General features: G+C 43.6%; 1 protein-coding gene across 2 annotated transcripts; it reads right to left on the reverse strand.

Moving 5' to 3' along the window:
* Window positions 1–1,410: 1,410 nt before the first annotated feature.
* On the reverse strand, window positions 1,411–14,608 carry slc25a16 (solute carrier family 25 member 16). 2 transcript variants are annotated; one of them, XM_080550328.1, is made up of 10 exons: window positions 14,563–14,608; window positions 13,000–13,162; window positions 10,628–10,720; window positions 8,177–8,310; window positions 7,714–7,777; window positions 7,326–7,447; window positions 3,910–3,976; window positions 3,555–3,717; window positions 3,313–3,381; window positions 1,411–2,937 (listed from the first exon to the last, which is right to left on the reverse strand). In XM_080550328.1, the coding sequence occupies exons 2-10, from the start codon at window positions 13,154–13,156 to the stop codon at window positions 2,781–2,783; spliced, it is 1,026 nt and encodes a 341-aa protein (XP_080406454.1). In that variant the 5' UTR covers window positions 13,157–13,162; window positions 14,563–14,608; the 3' UTR covers window positions 1,411–2,780. The 2 variants fall into 2 exon arrangements, with proteins under 2 accessions (XP_080406454.1, XP_080406453.1); XM_080550327.1 differs by having other exon boundaries at window positions 14,438–14,598.
* Between the last annotated feature and the right edge of the window lie 3,813 nt (window positions 14,609–18,421).

Below are 18,421 nucleotides of genomic sequence, written 5' to 3' on the forward strand. Positions count from 1 at the left end.
TGCTATCTTTCACAGATAACTTTAAACGTTCCATTACAGTTTGGGGCAAATTTAGCAGCTAAACAACTTCAATGAAAGATAGGCCTAACAGAAATACATTTGTACCAGACACCGATCTTACTTCCTCAATAAACCAGACCACCAAATAAGAGACAAGACACTTTATTTCGACTCAGACACACAACATGTAATGTCATTTAATTCAGATCTTTATCATTTACAAGAGCAGACCAAGCAAAGACAAAGACAATAACAGTGACAAAAAAAAGGATCTTCATTGTTGATTTCCCTTTCAAAACAGAACAACGATATCCCTCCCTGATATGTCATAACATTACTACATTACTGATTACCCATTCATCATAAATAAGATCTGTATCATATGTCATATATAGTTTACTTTCCCGTCACAAAGAGCAGCAGAGGGTTATTTGATCTCATAGCATTTCAACAGCACAGTTTACGGATTCAATAAAACACATTCAACATAGAAATTACAGGCGTTCCATTTCATGCAAACATCTCTCTCATCCCAACTAAAAGCGATTTACAGACACACTGTTCAGACTGAAAATCATGTCTAAAAAAACCATCATTGGAGGGTGGACAGAATGGTTTAAACAGGGTTGTGTTCTGTGGTATTAAAACATCGTATTGAAATAGACGGTGTGCTACTTGAATCTGTCCAATAACCCTTTTCTTATATTGAAAAACCCTATTATTTTTCCTTTCAGAAGACTTTCTATTGTTTATGCCTGCAAAGACAATTCTTGTAATGAATGAAATGAAATAATTGCATACGGTTTCCTTGCGCAAAACAAAATGATCTCAAACAGAGAATAAATGTGCATACATATGATTAGGCGGGAGAGAGAACATTGGTAAACATTATCTCTAGGGAGAGAAGTGTTGGCATTTGGACATGTTTGACTACTGAGTAGACAGAGACTAAATGTGAATTATGACAAAAGCGAACCACTAGTTTGGCTAAACAAGAGCAACACAATACACTGTACTGCACAGGCAAACGAGGAAGATCTTTGTGTCAATCGTCACAGACACAGTATAGACGAGTAACATCTCTGTAATGGGCATCATGGTTTTAATATAGTTGTGTGTGTCCTGTTAAACAAGCTGCAGGTTGTTGTGGATAAACGTCATAAACTAGACTCAACACTGCCACCCTGTGGCATCAGTCATTACTACACTCTGGACAAAAGAAAGGCAAAAGTTCTGAAGTGCAAATTCTTCCTGAATGGTTAACTTAAAAGGAACACTCCCAGTTTCATTTTTAATGCTTAAATCACATCCCCATCTTTATCAACAGCTCACTAACAACCCTCATCATACACCCCCCTAACAACCCTCATCATACACCCCCCTCTAAAACCCTTCCCAATACTCCCCTGACAACTGGACAGTGAGGCATAGCAGACATAGCATAGACTAAAAAACAACCAGTGTCCATATATCAGTTCATCAGCACCATGTCATCACACAGTCATTTAGGATTACACTTTTACATGTCCCCTCATACTGGAGCATAGCCTACTGTCAATTCCCACCGTTCTTTTCGGCATTCAACAGCTCACACTGGTGCCTTACCAGTCAAACTGTTTGGGAAGACACATATCAAGTTTGTTATAGTTGAAACAAACTGGGCACCCAGGTTACATCATCAATGTCAAGAGCTTTATCAGTAAGTATGCGTCTGTTTTATTTGATATGGGATTGGCACAGTGGCAAAGATGAGAACACACAAACAGCAGCCCATCTAAAAGGCATTGGACCCCAAACCTTGACCATAGAAACGATCAACAGACCAGACCCTGAAGTGACACTAACGCACACATGTGATCCTCCCAAAGTTAAACCTTGTAAACTCGTTAAGGGGAAAATCAACTAGAGAGCATACAGTACCTACTGTATATCGATTGCTGTCAATATAATTACATTTGATGCTGGGTTGAGATTCATTTTTGTTATGTGACATTGTGGAAGTTTAACTTGATACAAACTCCCACCATCTTAAATATGACAGCTGTGATTCTAACACCATCTCAGAGAGAGACTCTTACCTCATTGTCACCTGTGTCAAGATTACAGTCGCAACAGAGTCAGGTAACTGTGTGATGTAAAGAAGACCTCTAGTTGGTTGTGGCAGATTGTCGCTGTGTGACTATCTCTTCGCTGGGGGGGGGGGGCCATCCGAGGGTGCGGTGCGTAAGGTGCATCATCGGGGTTGCTATGGCATTGTCAGCAACAGTGTTAAGGAAACAGAGTGAGCCATTGTCCAAGGTATCCAGAGCAACAGATGCCAGGGTGTTGTCCAAAGCCACGCTGCAGGTTGGGGGCGACTTAAAAAGCCACCTCAGAGAGGCGGTGGTGAAACACTAAAGCAGGACCCCAACAGGGCATGGGCTCTGGGTTGGCACAGCCAGCTGTTTTGAGGTCTTGAGTGCCTAACTGTCCCTTTGTTTTCAGGAACAGAGCCCCTGGGTTTAGCTTGGCTCCAGAGGCTGACCCAAACGGCTTCTCCTGGCAGCAAAGGTCAAGACTAGCTTCTCTGAAGGCACCTAACAAGACAACACTTCCAGTTTTAAAGGAGGGTGTATCAAAACGTTCCGCCAAGTGAATGCGCCACGGTCAGGCTGTGTTGGAGGGAGCTGCTAGGCTAGAACCTGGCCAGCTGAACGTTTTTTGAAAAGCTTTTGCGAACGTATCCCCAGTCAGGCTGTGAAGTGTAGAGGATAGAGACGGAGGGTGGAGGGGGGGGGCTGCTAGTTGAGGTGGAGAACCTGCTTCATGAACTCATAAGTTGTGAAGGCCACGGCCTGGGAGGGGATACAACGGATGTAGTTGAGTGACAGGCCTCGGTACAGCCCCTTCTTCACCCCATACTGATGGTACACATACTTTAGAGTCTTGCTCAGAGTTCTGTTTCAGGAAGGAAAGAAGAAAAGGCGGTGCTTTATTTCAAAATCTTCTCTTCAGTAATTTAGTAATTGCAGGGGAATTACATCATCATTGCATTCCTGGGAGTCATGGAAACTAGCACCACTATGCACACTATGAACTACTGCAGTTACCAACTGTGTGTTGACATACGTACCAGAAAAAAATATAAAACATAATATTTAAGTAAATGTGAGGTAATTGTAAACTGAAAGAGCAGATAGAGCTTCTCTATCCTTTTAAATCTACCAGACCGTTATATGTCTAGGGTTGGGGGCTAATATATGTAGGACTGGTCATAGGAGCAGAGGCTGTTGAGTATTGGATTTGGAGAGGAACAGGAATGGTGTCACTTACAGACATTTGTCCGAGTCAGGAAGCACTACCCCTAACTGCATCCTCCTTCTGGCCACATCCAGAGGGTAACTATGGGAGAAGAGATAAACCATAGATCAACCACTAATGATGGCCGTCACCATAGTAATCAAACAACCAAACCATCAATTATTCCCCCTGCCAATCAACCAACTCATTAATCAAGGTGGAAGTAATTGTAGCAAACCCTCTACATGTAATCAATGAGGAATCGAGGGGCTTACGATATGGTCTGTGCGATGGCTCCAGCCACCCCTCCACACAGCAGGTTGACGTGCGTCTTCAGAACCAGAACCTCTGGGTTGTCTGAGGACGGCCGGCCCAGCAGCTCAGGGAAGTGGGTCAGACCCAGACTCTTCAGGGTGCCGAAGGTGAAGAAGGAGAAGCCTAGAGGGAGAGAGGGAAAGAGATCAATCTCTTTTGCAGTATACTCAAATTAACAGATCAAATCACTTTCTTGTGCCAGAGTCAAGTCTTTCTGCTCCATATCTAACGGTACACCTCCACTCACAGGAGATCACCACATCTTTTGTGAGAACAGGCCATTTGACCCCTGGTCCTCAATCTGTCATACCTCACCTGCATATGGGGCCATGCCGATTAATGTTGGGGTCAGTCCCCTGTAGAACCCAGAGACACCCCCTTCCTTTAAAAAGAGAAGGCAATAGAAACTATACTCAGAGAAACGTTTCCCAAATGCATGGAATGGCAGTACCGTACCCAGTCACAGCCCCCAATGATTTGTAACCTTGCATGAGTCACCCCTAGACTAGAGGCTTGTGGTAGTTTTATTAGTGCTTTGTAGTCGTGGACTGAAATGTCACACCAAAACACATACAAAACAACTTTTACAATGTTCTATAAAACTATAATACAGGTGAGTACAAAGTTAAGAACAAGAAAGCTCACACAGTGTTTTTACAGTCAATAGGGGTCGTTTGTATGTGGCTGGTCAATGTCCAAAGGATAGGTAGGAGAACTCAGGAATGTGTATGTTGATGAGTTTAGTGAAATATGGGATGGGAGAGTTCTGGTGGCAGCCTGTTCTTGCGAGGGGAGTGTTTAGTTTGTGGCTGTTGCGGGCGGTGTGTCCAGATATTTGATTTCTGGCTGGGGGTAGCCAGCCTGCAAATTGTGAGTATTGCAGCAGGGAAAGAGGAAATTCTAAGCAGATCTGCTGCTCACGCCTCCTCTCAAGGGGCGGGACTCCCAGGGGATTGTGGTGTAGGATGCTCCGAAAGTTATGCGGTAGCCCAGGGCGTTGATTGTTGACAACACTGACAGGGGGATGTTACTGACGGAGAAATACGGTGCCTGGGTGGATGTTTGGTGAATGTTATGTGCATGGCAACTAGGGATGTAACAATGCACTCAACTCACAATGTTTTAGGCTACATTTTGATGATGACCCTGCATGCAGAATCACTTCTTCAACTGCATTCCCAATGTCAATGTAGCTAGCTGTACACTTACAGTAACACACCAACACACCCCCACCAAAGCACCAACAATGCACACTTCGACAACAGCATTGCAAGACGAGTGCAGTGAGCTACAGCAATAACAGTTTAACCTTAAAAGGCCAACAACTTGGATAGATAACAAGCATGCTAGCTAGTTAGCCTAGCTCACATGACTTTCACTCCAAGTTTACACAAGCATGACAGCTTCGTGGCCTCCACCTGTCAATACGAAAGACACATCAAACTTTAAATCGAGCGAGCTAGCATCGCAAGTAATCTGCCATCAAATGTCATGGGTTCAAAACACATTTGTTTTGCTCTGCATGTTTTAAATTGCACACCGCTATTAGCTGCAAGCCATACACAAAGTATTCTAAGTTACGAACACACATGGTTGCTGTGGAGCCTCGGTGGCAGAAGGCTTGTTAAGCCTCATTATGTAATAACTGCACATTATGTAACAATCCCAAAATATAATAGTCACTTTCAATATGTAATAACACCGCATTATGTAATAACCTGCACATTATGTAATAAATCACCTGAACGCAAAATGTAATAACGTTCACCTTATTATGTAATAAATGTATTACCGTATTTTCCGGACTATAAGTCGCTCCGGAGTATAAGTCGCATCAGTCAAAAAATGCGACATTAAGAGGAAAAAAACATATATAAGTCGCACTGGACTATAAGTCGCATTTATTTAGAAATATATTTCACAAAATCCAAGACCAAGAACAGACATTTAATCTGGAAAGGCAAGTTTATTCAACTACACAAACAATAGCACACAGAACAACAGGCTGAATAGAAGTCAGGTATGTTAACGTAACACATTAACAGTTATTCAGCAACACAATAGCATAAAGAACATACCTGGGAGGCTGAAAAGGCTAAATTAACATAACAAGCCAGCGAGTCCAACAAGCAAGTTACCAGTAAGCAAGTTCACCAAGCTACCGTTTGCTTAGCTTCAACAAGCTAATGTTTTAGATCACTTCTTCAGGGGAATAGGAGAAGCATATAGTTGTCACAAGCCCAGAGCGCCCTCTGTCGGCTGTAGACGGTAATGTTTACTCCTTGGTTCATGTCAGTCAGTATGAAATTATATATATATATTGATATATAAGTCGCACCTGACTATAAGTCGCAGGACCAGCCAAACTATGAAAAAAAGCGCGACTTATAGTCCGGAAAATACGGTACATATTGTGCAGGTTACTACAAAATGCGGGGGTTGCACTTTTTTGTAACACAATTGAATTATTTTGGAAAAAATGGAAATGTAATAAATATATTTGACCATGAAAAGCATTTTAATTCTCCAACATTAACATTTTCCAGAATTGCATGTTGTGTTGAAACTAAATAGTATTTGTATCGACCATTTATATGCTGATTTGGTTGCTTTCTTCTCAAGTTATGAAGCCCCCAATGGCAACAACAATAATGTAATACATTTATTACATAATAAGGCGAACGTTATTACATTTTGCGTTCAGGTGATTTATTACATAATGTGCCGGTTATTACATAATGCGGTGTTATTACATATTGAAAGTGACTTTTATTACATTTTGAGATTTTGTTACATAATGTGCGGTTATTACATAATGAGGCTTAACAAGGCTGCAACCAGCCTCACATGAAGTCAAGATAACAGTGTTGATAAGTGTTGTGGTTAACCCGTAGCTACATGAGCAGCCAGAGCCAGGTTTGGCTGTGTTTTTGATCATAGTCGGCTGACTAGGGCAGGGGTCGTTGACCGACCTTTCAGAATCTCAAACTGTCTGGGGTCAATTTCTTCTGCAATCTTTGCAGTGCTCTACGTGTGCGCTTTAGGATGGGGAATAATCACTGTCTCTTTCCACTGTCTTGACACTAGGCCCTCCATGAAAGAGGAGATAAGAATATTGCATAGTGGACTGATCTCACAGGCAGATCTCCTTCAACCGTTTCTGGAGGATTGGATCCAGGCCAGGTGCTTTGCTGACCTTGACAGCCTAGAGGCTTTTGTAGACATCCCACACTGGGAGGTTGGGTCACATGTGAGGGGAAGGGAGGAAAGATGGGAGCTGTGTGGTGCTGAGCGGTGCTGAAATCTCCGAAAACCATGTGTTTATGATTTCTGCGATTGTCCCATTATCTTCAAATTCTACCCCAAGTACACAAATCACTCCCTCTACTCTCTTCACATGACCATGACCGCCATGACTATGTACTCTACTCTTCACATTAGCCATGACCATGGGCGTGGCAAACTTTAGCTGGGCAACATTGTTGGAGTCTCTTCCTAGCTGAAACAAGGGCCATTTGTGTCTTTTCGATAGTGTTTCCAAACGTCTGTGTTTTTCATTTTTTTTAAAAAGCTTTCTGTCGCAGTCCAATCAGGCACTAGAAGCCTGGGGAGACCCAAAGTGTGTCAGTTGGTGGACTGCCACTGTTTCAGCTTTTGGGTTTTGTGGCATGTATATGCATTGGCTTTACACTCACAAACAAATGGATGCCAGATGGTAACACATACAGTACCTTTCGGTAGATGGTCAGGAAAGCGTTGCTGATGCCGGTATAGAGATGGTGTCCTGTCACCTGAAACGCCAACCGGACTCTGATCACATCAAGAGGATAAGTGCAAATGACTGCAGTCATTCCTGATGAGACACAACATACAGATCGTACCACTGTCAGGGGCTGGCAGGAGTGAGGATATTGTACCATAACAAAACAGGTTCTAAATAAAAAATCACCCATATACAAAAATACATTTCCATATTCAAATCAAATCAAATCATTTCCACATTGTGTGGAGTGTGGGAATAACTTTTCTTCTCATGGTAGGCTGTGGTACAGCGTGCTGCATCTGACCAGAGTGGCATCAAAGCAAACAGCAGTAGGCTGCATCAGTGTGAGATATTACCTGCCATCGATCCTGCCAGGAGCCGGTGGATGTGTCCAGAGATGCCCAGCTTTTTACTGAGCCACTGGAAATGACAAATAATGTGTCAGTTGGAAAGAGGGGTGGGCATCGACGATCGATAATTGATCGATAAGGATCTTGGTCGATCACAAAATAAAACATTTGGTCGATCACAAAAAAATAAATAAAAATCCTTATCGATCAATTATCGATCGTCGATGCCCACCCCTAGTCAGTTGGAAAGAGTCAAACCATCAGTTGAATGGCACAGCAGCACTGTGCTTGGTGGGTATTGTGACTGCAAAATAAGTTTTCAAAAATAATTGACATATAGGCCTGTTAGTTTGGTACTAAAAACTAACACTCACTTCATTAAAGTTCCCCTAACCAGCTGCCTCGTGTGATAGCTAGTACCGTACACTGCAGCAGAAGGATGAAAACCATTCCGGGGATGAGAACATACCTTTTTGTAGTTGTCAAAGGCCATGAACTGGATGGCTCCATAGGGAAATATCCTGACCATCATGGCCCCATTGCCTTTGTATAGACCCAAGTACCCCTCTTTCTTTGGCACGGCGCGAAGAGTGGCAACCACTCCTGCCAGAGAGAAGAGAGAGATCAGTGCTTGGTGTGTGAGAAAAAAAAAACAGATCTCAAAATAAAATGGCAAAGGTTTTCAAATTTGGCAACAAAGGGTGTACATAGGTTCTATACCAGTGCAATTACAAGGGAATCGTTTGCTTGCCCAAACAACACTAGCAGTGTTTCCTCTATATGCATTTATTGGTGGCGGGCCGCCACGAATGAATTTCCTCCGCCACGAATTGATTCAGTCCACACAAAAAAAAAAAAAAAAAATCCACCTCTGAACATTTTAGCTGATTAAAATATATCTGATCCTAGATCAGCGCTATAATGGATGTTGACTAAAAGTGCACCTAAATCCACGCCCATCTCTCTCTAACCGCTGATCCAAAATCAGATTAATGACATTAAACATTCAGTTGACGACGTGACACAAGGGCTACTCCTGATTGGTCTAAATGTGAACCGGCATGAGAACCGTGCAGACTCAACCATCCCCGCTCAGCAGTCTTGCCTTCCGAAATGCTCGGGCGCCTGTGTTTTCTCCTCGCAAATAACGGGCTAAAAGTCACAAAGCTGATCTAGCTAGCTAGGTGCACAAATAAGATATCACGTTAAATAACTTCGAAAAATTTAACGAAAACAGCGACAGATGGATGGATTTTTCAAGAAAAAAGATGTCCCAAACACTTCAAACATTGCTGAAGCTAGCAGTGGCTATGAGCGATACGAAACTGCATGGCTGGGTGTCGTATTGCAGGATTTAAGTTTCTCTCTATATTTCGGGACGAGGAGTAGCATGGCATGGTCGGACCTTCCCAGCGGTGCCCTCGGGAACGAACGGTAAGCCTCGTTGATAGTAACGTAGCAGTGGTCTAGTATGTTAGCTCCTCTGCTGGGGCATGACACCTGTTGTTTGTAATTGGGAAGTTCTGTTGGTGTGATTAAAATCGCCGAGCACAATAACTGCTGCGTCGGGATTAGAGTTTTCCACAGAGGAGATGTAGGTGGGACATTGCAATTGAAATTGCGTTCAAAGTAAAAAACACACACACACGCAAATATTGACAGTAGAGCTTGGCTTGATAGTGTATATCCCCACTGTGCTGGGTCGCCTCCACACGGGCCGTTAATAAGACTGCTGTCTGTGGATTAGTTCGAGAAAAAAAAAATCCAATACAACGTTGTAGTTGTTTAGTACAAATGGGTCTATAGCAGCTAGGTAACATTAGCCCTGTATCAGAGTTGTGTTGTTGGGTCTTGTAGCAGGGTTAGCTATAGCAGCTAGGTAACATTAGCCCTGTATCAGAGTTGTGTTGTTGGGTCTTGTAGCAGGGTTGCGTTAGCTATAGCAGCTAGGTAACATTAGCCCTGTATCAGAGTTGTGTTGTTGGGTCTTGTAGCAGGGTTAGCTATAGCAGCTAGGTAACATTAGTCCTGTATCAGAGTTGTGTTGTTGGGTCTTGTAGCAGGGTTAGCTATAGCAGCTAGGTAACATTAGTCCTGTATCAGAGTTGTATTGTTGGGTCTTGTAGCAGGGTTAGCTATAGCAGCTAGGTAACATTAGCCCTGTATCAGAGTTGTGTTGTTGGGTCTTGTAGCAGGGTTGGGTTAGCTATAGCAGCTGGGTAACATTAGTCCTGTATCAGAGTTGTGTTGTTGGGTCTTGTAGCAGGGTTGGGTTAGCTATAGCAGCTGGGTAACATTAGTCCTGTATCAGATGTGTGTTGTTGGGTCTTGTAGCAGGGTTAGCTATAGCAGCTAGATAACATTAGTCCTGTATCAGAGTTGTGTTGTTGGGTCTTGTACAGTTGCTCAAAATGCAGATAAGAGAAAGTATAGGCTAATATCAAACAACAATCCTAGAGATGACTAACTCAAACGTACGCATAACTAAATAAAAGCAGGCCAACTAACGACAGCTACACGCCCTCAACTGGGAACATAAAGGATAAATGAATTTTGCAATCGAACGTGTCCTACAGCGACAGCTGGTCGTGCAAATCAGGTTCTGGGAAGATTTTTGTAGCTTTTTTATTTTTTTGCCATCCTCCCTCTAGTTTGAAATTAGTTCGTTGTTTTGAGCGCGCGTGCACGTTCCATGCGCGTGCACGCGAAGAAAAAAAACGCGCGCGCGGACAGACCTATCCGCCACCAATGGAAAAATTCCTGGAGGAAACACTGACTAGGTTACTACTAGTTACTTCTATTTTAACTATCACTGCATGTTGCATGTTACATTGATTAGCACTTGTTACACAATTCACTTTCAGGCAGTCATTTGGTGGGGAAGGGTAATATTAGGGCCATTGTTGTCAGGTTGTCTTACCTAGGTCTTTGTAGTGGGGGTTGTGGGCTTGAAGTAAAATCTTGACTCTGTCCAGGGGAGCGATGGTGGACTTGGCACAGCATCCTGCTACACCTAAAGAAACCAGATGGTGACACAATTAACATCAACATCCCTGAGCTTGCCTCTCATAAGAACAGAGGTACTGCAAGGCTCACCTTCACCTTCAATAAGAAATATAGCTTAACAGGGTAGTGGTGGTCTAGTGGATAGTGAGTTGGACTTGTGATCGGAAGGTTGTGAGTTCAAACCCGGCCTGAAACCACACCACTACTAGTGTGCCCTTGAGTAAGGCACTTAGCCCTCAGTTACTCCAGGGGGAATGTCCCTGTAATTCGTAATTGTAAGTCGCTTTGGATTAAAAGCGTCTGCTAAATGGCAAAATTAAATTAAAAATTAAATATAGCTGAGAGCAGCCATGCCCAGGGTCTAAGCTATGGCACAGTATCACACCGCATATTTCAAGGGGCACCAATAGAACACATGGAAGAAATTACCAAGATTTGTCTCGAGTTAGTATTTCCAGTATTTTGAAAAGTCTGTGAAATGCTCATCATGTATTCTGTGGTGTTTTCAATGTTATAGTTGACTTTAAACATATTCCCCTCTAAGGCCACTTTGCAGATCTGCATGAAATGTGGTATACATGATCTATAAGCTATAAGCCAAAAGCTCTGACCACCCTGTGGTCAAACACAATAATACTCTAGCAAGGAACATCGCTATGAACATCTAACTGCATGTTTAGCACATCACAACATGCTGAGAGAACATCAACATGCTAAAAGCACATAATAATTAGATAATCACACAGTCCTTGCTTTTGCACACGTCCTAAAACGGATGTTTGTTTACAAGCATACGTCACTTACCCAGTAGCCTATGGCAGACGATACAGTGAATTCAATTCACAAATTCACAAAAGTATTTAGTGATCCTAAATAGTGTTGTTCCGATACCATTTTTTGATCCCGATACCGATACCGATACCTGACCGTGCAGTACTTGCCGATACCGAGTACCGATCCGATACCGGTTTTTGAAAAGGAAAAAAAATAAAAAAATAAATAAATAAATTTGGAGCCGCATACTCACCTCGATGTAAAATTATTGCTAACACTTAGTCTGGCACTGCTCAAAACCTTTGTAAAACAGGAAAAAATACCAACAGAGAGTGAATACTATAGAACTTTTTTTTATTGTCTACCTGGTATGGTGACAAGAAAATCAACCCCTTATAAAACCTGAAATGTGGCTCTCACAGATGCCAATCAGTGCAATATCCATTTAAGATATAAAACAGTCGTAGTAGTAGTGCAACAGCAAGTGAACATTTACAAACAAAATAACTTTAGTACTTAAAAAAAAAAAAATATCGGATTTTTTTTTTGTTAGTACTCGCCGATACCGATACCAGCATTTTTGTGGGTATCGGTGGCCATGCCGATACTAGTATCGGTATCGGAACAACACTAATCCTAAAACTGTTGTTTGTTATATCGAGTGGACTCTTCAACACATAAACTTTCGTAATATACAAAAAAACTGAAAGCACCTTCTTTTTTTTTCAAGAAGCTTTTTGGAACATTTGCGCAATTTGAGAATTTCCAACATGTGGACCTTTTCATCAGACCGGTTGGGTAATAAAGCAATATGCAGCAAAAAAGACCTTTGACCATTCTGTGGCTTCTCTAGGTACACTCACTGAACACTTTATTGGGAACACTATACTTTGATTGCACATAAGATGTTGGAAACATTCCTTTGAGATTCATGCATGTGACATGGTCTCCATGGAGACATCTTCAGCAACATTACTCAAATAGACAGTGACATTCAAGTGAGCCAAAGTGTGCCAAGAAAACATTCCCTACACCAATACAACACCTCCACCGGCATGGACTGTTCCTAATAAAGTGCTCAGTGAGTGTATGTTTGTATAAACATAAACGAGCCATCTTCCATATCGGCACCAAACCATACTGACTTTCTAAATAGGATTCTAACAAGGATAACTGTTGTTGTTTAACTTTAGGTGCAATTGTGCTCGTGTGCCTTCTAGGGGTGGGCATCGACGATCGATAATTGATCGATAAGGATCTTGGTCGATCACAAAATAAAACATTTGGTCGATCACAAAAAAAAAAAAAAAAATTTTTTTTTTTTGTGATCGACCAAATGTTTTATTTTGTGATCGACCAAGATCCTTATCGATCAATTATCGATCGTCGATGCCCACCCCTAGCCCTTCTAACGCCCAGAAGAACACTGGCGTTGTGCTGCATTGCTGTATTGGAGTTACAGTGCTGGGAAAAGCCCACTTGTGTTGTGTGATGAGGAAGCGCTGGTCCTACCTCCAGCTACAAAGGAGCGGACCCAGTAATAGTCCCTCTGAACGGGGTTGGGGATCGGAGGCCGACCAGGGGTGGGGACTGTTGCCTCCGTTGCCATGCTGGGGTGTGTTGTAAATGTAAAAAAATGCAAAAATGTGTGTTCAGGACTCAGGTGCATCCATATCTGCCGGGTGGAGAGAGAGAGAGAGAGAGAAAAAAAGATATGGTTACATTCTCAGCCACACAACATTAAGGCTATCAAAGAAAAGCACCAGGACTTGACAACAATGCCACTTGGCCCGACCAGGGTTTTCAATGTTTCTACAGGAAATGATTGAACGAGGGTTGTAAAATGACGCTATATAATACACAACGCAAACGTACCTGTAGGTTATGACGCGTTTTAAAGTAGCGGTTAGATTACTACGTCATCGTTTGCGGAGCTACGCCGTTAGTTTGTCAACAAAAACTAGCAGAATTAGCTTGTTTACTTAACTGAATGAATGAATGAATGAATAAGTGAATGAATGGTCTTTATTGTCATTAATATAGTACAGGTACCAAACAACGAAATTTGGGAGGGCTCCCCTGGCGCTAGGAAAAAAATACTAAAAACAAGAAGGGAAAAGAGCTGGTTTACATAAATAAAGGCTATATACACTATCCACTATACTATACTATACAAATAAAACACTGTGCTGTACTCTATGCTATGCTATAAATATCCTAACATTTCCTATCTCTGAACCTTATGTACACATGGGTTGTCATATTGCACATAGTGTTATTGCACATTCATTTAAAGTGTCGCAGTTTGCAGGTTTGAAATGTTCACAGTTGTGTTTCAGTATTGCACTTGATTGCAATCTAGTAGCTGCCATCAAATTGTCTAGATTGTCCAGGGCCTAGAACCTAGGTCTTTGCTGTGTTCAGGGCCTGAATTAGCTTGCTTACTTAACTGATTGGCTCTTTTACAAGATCAACCTCAGTTCAATAGTACTGTTTAACAATTCACTGACAGGCTATCGGTGCAATGCTAACGTTCACTATTATTAGCATCGGCACTGCAAGGTCAACCGCCTTGCCTGAATGTTGTCGCACTGTGCTAGCTAGCTGGAGACCCCTGGGTCGCTTCTTTAAAGGCTGTGTTCGAAATGGCATACTAGCATACTGCATACTAGCATACTGCATACTCCATACTAGCATACATTAGTATATACTGCATACTAGCATACTCAATTAGTATATACTGCACACTGCTTACTAAATTCATAATAAGTATGCCAATACCAGCCGACCGAAAATCTAGTATATATTTCTTGCATACTCAAATTTCACATAATCTACAGTGTGAACGCACTGCATACTCAAAATCTATATAATATCTAGTATGAGTAGTATGCTAGTATGCCATTCCGAACACAGCCTTTGACAGGTAAACACATCCAAGTGGCTTTACCTTAGCAAGCGATCTAGCGCAGAGAAAGCAGGCAGTTCAGTTGTCGATCGCCGATTTCTCCGTGTCATGTGTAAATAAGAGTTCAATGTTTATATCAAGGCACGTGTCCTTTCAGGATTCCCAACCTTTTTCTCTGTCCTTCATCCAGCACAAGTGTAGCATCGGGCTGGCTCAAAGCGTCGTACCGTCGCATACAAATGACGTCACGCAGAAAAAAGTTTCAGTCATAAAAGGTCCGGCAGCCTATAATAATAATGACCAATTATAAGACTTGAATGGATGCGAGTTGAATCATAACCTTTTTTGATTGGCTGTTTGAAATAAGGCTGTAAATCTGTGATCCAAATACATGATGCATGTCCAACTAACTAACGTGCCACCAACTACCGCATAGGGTGGCCTCCTGTTGTGGATAGCGCTCTGCTACAGTCTGATAGGCTGCTGCTACTGTGTGTAATATAAGGAGAAACTCAGTGCGTGTGTGTGTGTGTGTGTGTGTGTGTGTTTGCTCTCTGCTCCCCCAGCCTCATGGTCTATCAGTGGTCCTGACCTCCCCTGCTGTCTTCTCCTTCACAGCCAGCATGTGCCCAGAGCGCCACCTAGAGGCAGCAGGGATACTAGGTAACTACAGTATGGGACGGAATAGCCTGCCCTGGTATAAATATAAGATCAAGTTCCTTCTATTGTAACACAGCACAATTCTGTCCCTTAGAATCACTCAATAATTAACTGTGTTTTTCTGTGCTTTGCTGCCCTATCGTGGCATGCCTTCTGTTCTGTACACTTCTGCTCTGCAGATTCACGTCTCTTCATTTAGAATATTGATTTTGACTAAAATGTCAGTAGATGGAGTTTTATATTAAACATGTGGGATCTATTTTTGCATATGTAGCAAACTGTCATTAAAAGAACATTTGATCTGGGAGACAATGGTCTTGTGTTCATGACTTTTATTAGACCTCTGGCATGAATGAACCACAGAGGTAAGTGTGAAGATACAGTATGTTGTATTTGTGTTGTAACTTCAATGTTTGAGGCATTCATTTGTACTGCAAAGATATAAAGGATAAACATGTCATTTTAGGTCCCTAGTCTATAATTACTCCAATTACTATAATCTACAAAGCTAATGGTTTATCATCGTCATAGTATTCCTCTGAGGTAAAATTACAGAGCACAGGTGAAAAAAAGGGTGACAGGTTGTTCAAAGAAAGACTGAATTAACTTGTGTGTGTGTGTCAAGAGAGAGAGAGCGGGCACAAAATACTGTAGCTGTGTGTGTATTGTACGTCTGTTTGTCTGTGCATGCGGTTATGTGTGTGTTGGTGTGTGTGAGCGCCCTCGCAAGTGTGTTAATTTATGTGTGTCTCAGTGCAGTGCAAGATTAGTGACAGCTGGCTAATTAAAGAGTAGTGTGAGAGGGTGTGGCATCGCCAGTCAGTCAGTCAGCATCCCAGAGACAGGAGAGGACAGGCCAGGGGAGGACAGGAGAGGACAGGACAGGGGAGGACAGGCCAGGGGAGGACAGGCCAGGGGAGGACAGGACAGGGGAGGACAGGAGAGGACAGGACAGGGGAGGACAGGCCAGGGGAGGACAGGCCAGGGGAGGACAGGAGAGGACAGGACAGGGGAGGACAGGAGAGGACAGGCCAGGGGAGGACAGGCCAGGACAGGACAGGCCAGGACAGGACAGGGGAGGACAGGCCAGGACAGGACAGGGGAGGACAGGGCAGGGGAGGACAGGAGAGGACAGGCCAGGGGAGAACAGGAGAGGATAGGACAGGGGAGGACAGGAGAGGACAGGCCAGGGGAGGACAGGAGAGGACAGGACAGGACAGGCCAGGGGAGGTCAGGAGAGGACAGGACAGGACAGGCCAGGGGAGGTCAGGACAGGACAGGCCAGGGGAGGACAGGCCAGGGGAGGACAGGAGAGGACAGGCCAGGACAGGCCAGGACAGGAGAGGAAATAAAGCATTTGAGCTTTAACGGAGCAGAGGAAGACAACCAGTCCTTCAAAGTCAGCAAGGCAGAGAAATACACCCTGTGATTCAGATAGCCACGTCTATTATGCTGCATGACATCTTCAATTCTATTACGAAGCTTCCCCTCTTCTAGATCTACCAAAACCCTTGAAACAGCGAACATTCTGGGGTCGCAAATTAATAAAGTTGAACAGTCTACTTCATGAAGAAAGCAGCATTTTTTTCTGTGATTATGAAATGTCTGGAGGAGGTAGACAATCGGAGGCCAGGCTCATTCATGGAACGGAATCAGAATGTGTTTGATACCATTTCTCGTTCCGTCCCATGCATGAGCCGACAATGAGCCCTGTCCTCTGATTTCTCCCTCCACCAGCCTCCACTCACAGCCTGGCTGCTGCTGCTGCTGCTGCTGCGTGCTGGGTCCAGGTCCAGGTGCAGCTCTGATGGGATGGTGGTCCCGGGATTGTTGTCTCTCTGGAGGGCCAGGGAGTGGGAGTGGGAGAGGGGTCTGTAGCAGGAGCCTGCCTCCTCTCTCACTGGACCAGGGGAACACACCAGCTCCTCACAGCCCAGCATGGACGACCTGAGGTGGGCGCAGTGGAGCAGGCTCTCCTCGTGGAACTAACGAGACAGATAAATAGACTTTTTATTTTTTTTACTGGTTGGGCTCATCACCAGGGGAGTCTGGCGGAAGTAGAAATCGAAGGATGGGATCACTGTAATAATGCATGGGTAGAATGAGGAATGTTGACAGTGTAAAACAGGAAAGACCAAATGAGGACTGTAGAGAGGACTGTAGGGTATTTAAAGGTGCTTGGCCGATGGACAAGCAGTGGCAATGTCACACAGGAGGGACGCCACATGTCTTGGAGGGAGTCAGCTGGGGAGACGAGTCACTGTCATCCAGGAAGGAGGTGCTGCTGTGGCCCTTGCTCGTCAGGGTGGAGTGAGAGGTGCTCAGCCTGGACACGGAGGGGGAGAAGGTAGACAGGAGCTCTCTGTAGCTCCTTCTCAGGTCGGAGACGGGGCCTGAGTCGTCACACAGCTCATAAACGGGTACTTCCTGCATGTCGCCGCAGGGCAGGGGCGTAGCTTCCTGTCTCAGTGGCGAGGTCACTTCCTCCGCCACCTCGCTCCAGGCTACAGGGTCCTGTAGAGAGGGACCATGACAACAATGACAGGTATGATTGGTTCTCTCTGGCCCTGTCTAGAACAGCGGTGGCCCTATGGGACTAGGGACCTGTTGGGTCGATCTGACAGGATTGAAGTGGGACGATTTAAATTCTGCCCCAATCTTCTTAAGTTTACCATCCCCCCGGGAGACAAATGGCTGTGAGCTCTGTGGAATGTCTGGTGTCAAAACTGTGATGTCATCAGTTTAGATGTAATAAGATGAATGGTGGTCGGTGGTCTCCTTATCAACAGCTCCTAATTTAAACACTGTGGTTTTTAGGATGCTATGAAAAGCAGAGGTTATGGAAAAAGCTCCCACCCTTTTTCCTGTGTCTTGTTGTCAGGTTGTCATTGATTTGTGATGACCGGTGGTCAACAGCCATAAGGGGTCATTTGACCCCTGTGACTAAAACAAATGTTTATATCTTTGCGCTCGATCGAATTTCAGGACCCTCCTTTCATGACTTTTCCTAGATATGTGCGTTCTACCAGCCAGTATCCTTACATTTTCAAAATCACATCAGGATAAGCTAATATAAAACTATTTAGCCCGTTTCTTTTGTGTAGGAAGCAGGCTAATTTACAAGCGGACAACTAGTGGTCGTTGTGTGTGAATAGCAGCTTGAGCATTGTTAAGAGCCACATTTGACCCCTGAGGCGAGTAGGTAAAAACTGTTCTAGTGTAACTGTTCTAGTGTTAAACGATTCCTCATTCGATTAATTCTATTTGACCTTTCTTGCCCTTAATAGGTACAGACTCAACAATTCTTTACACACAGTGATAATTACATTGGACTCAGATTATCAATATTAGACATGCTTTGCTATC

Source organism: Nansenia antarctica, assembly GCF_963989245.1.
Source record: "Nansenia antarctica genome assembly, chromosome: 1".
NCBI lineage: Eukaryota > Metazoa > Chordata > Actinopteri > Argentiniformes > Microstomatidae > Nansenia > Nansenia antarctica.

What these genes read in the sequence shown, in the direction of transcription:
- slc25a16 (XM_080550328.1), bottom strand. Translation starts at nt 13,156, where the DNA reads ATGCACCTGAGTCCTGAACACACATTTTTGCATTTTTTTACATTTACA. An exon ending in CCGCTCCTTTGTAGCTGGAG is followed by an intron (nt 10,721 to 12,999) that starts GTAGGACCAGCG and finishes TGGTTTCTTTAG; the next exon opens with GTGTAGCAGGATGCTGTGCC. An exon ending in CCTGGCAGGATCGATGGCAG is followed by an intron (nt 7,448 to 7,713) that starts GTAATATCTCAC and finishes GTGTCTCATCAG; the next exon opens with GAATGACTGCAGTCATTTGC.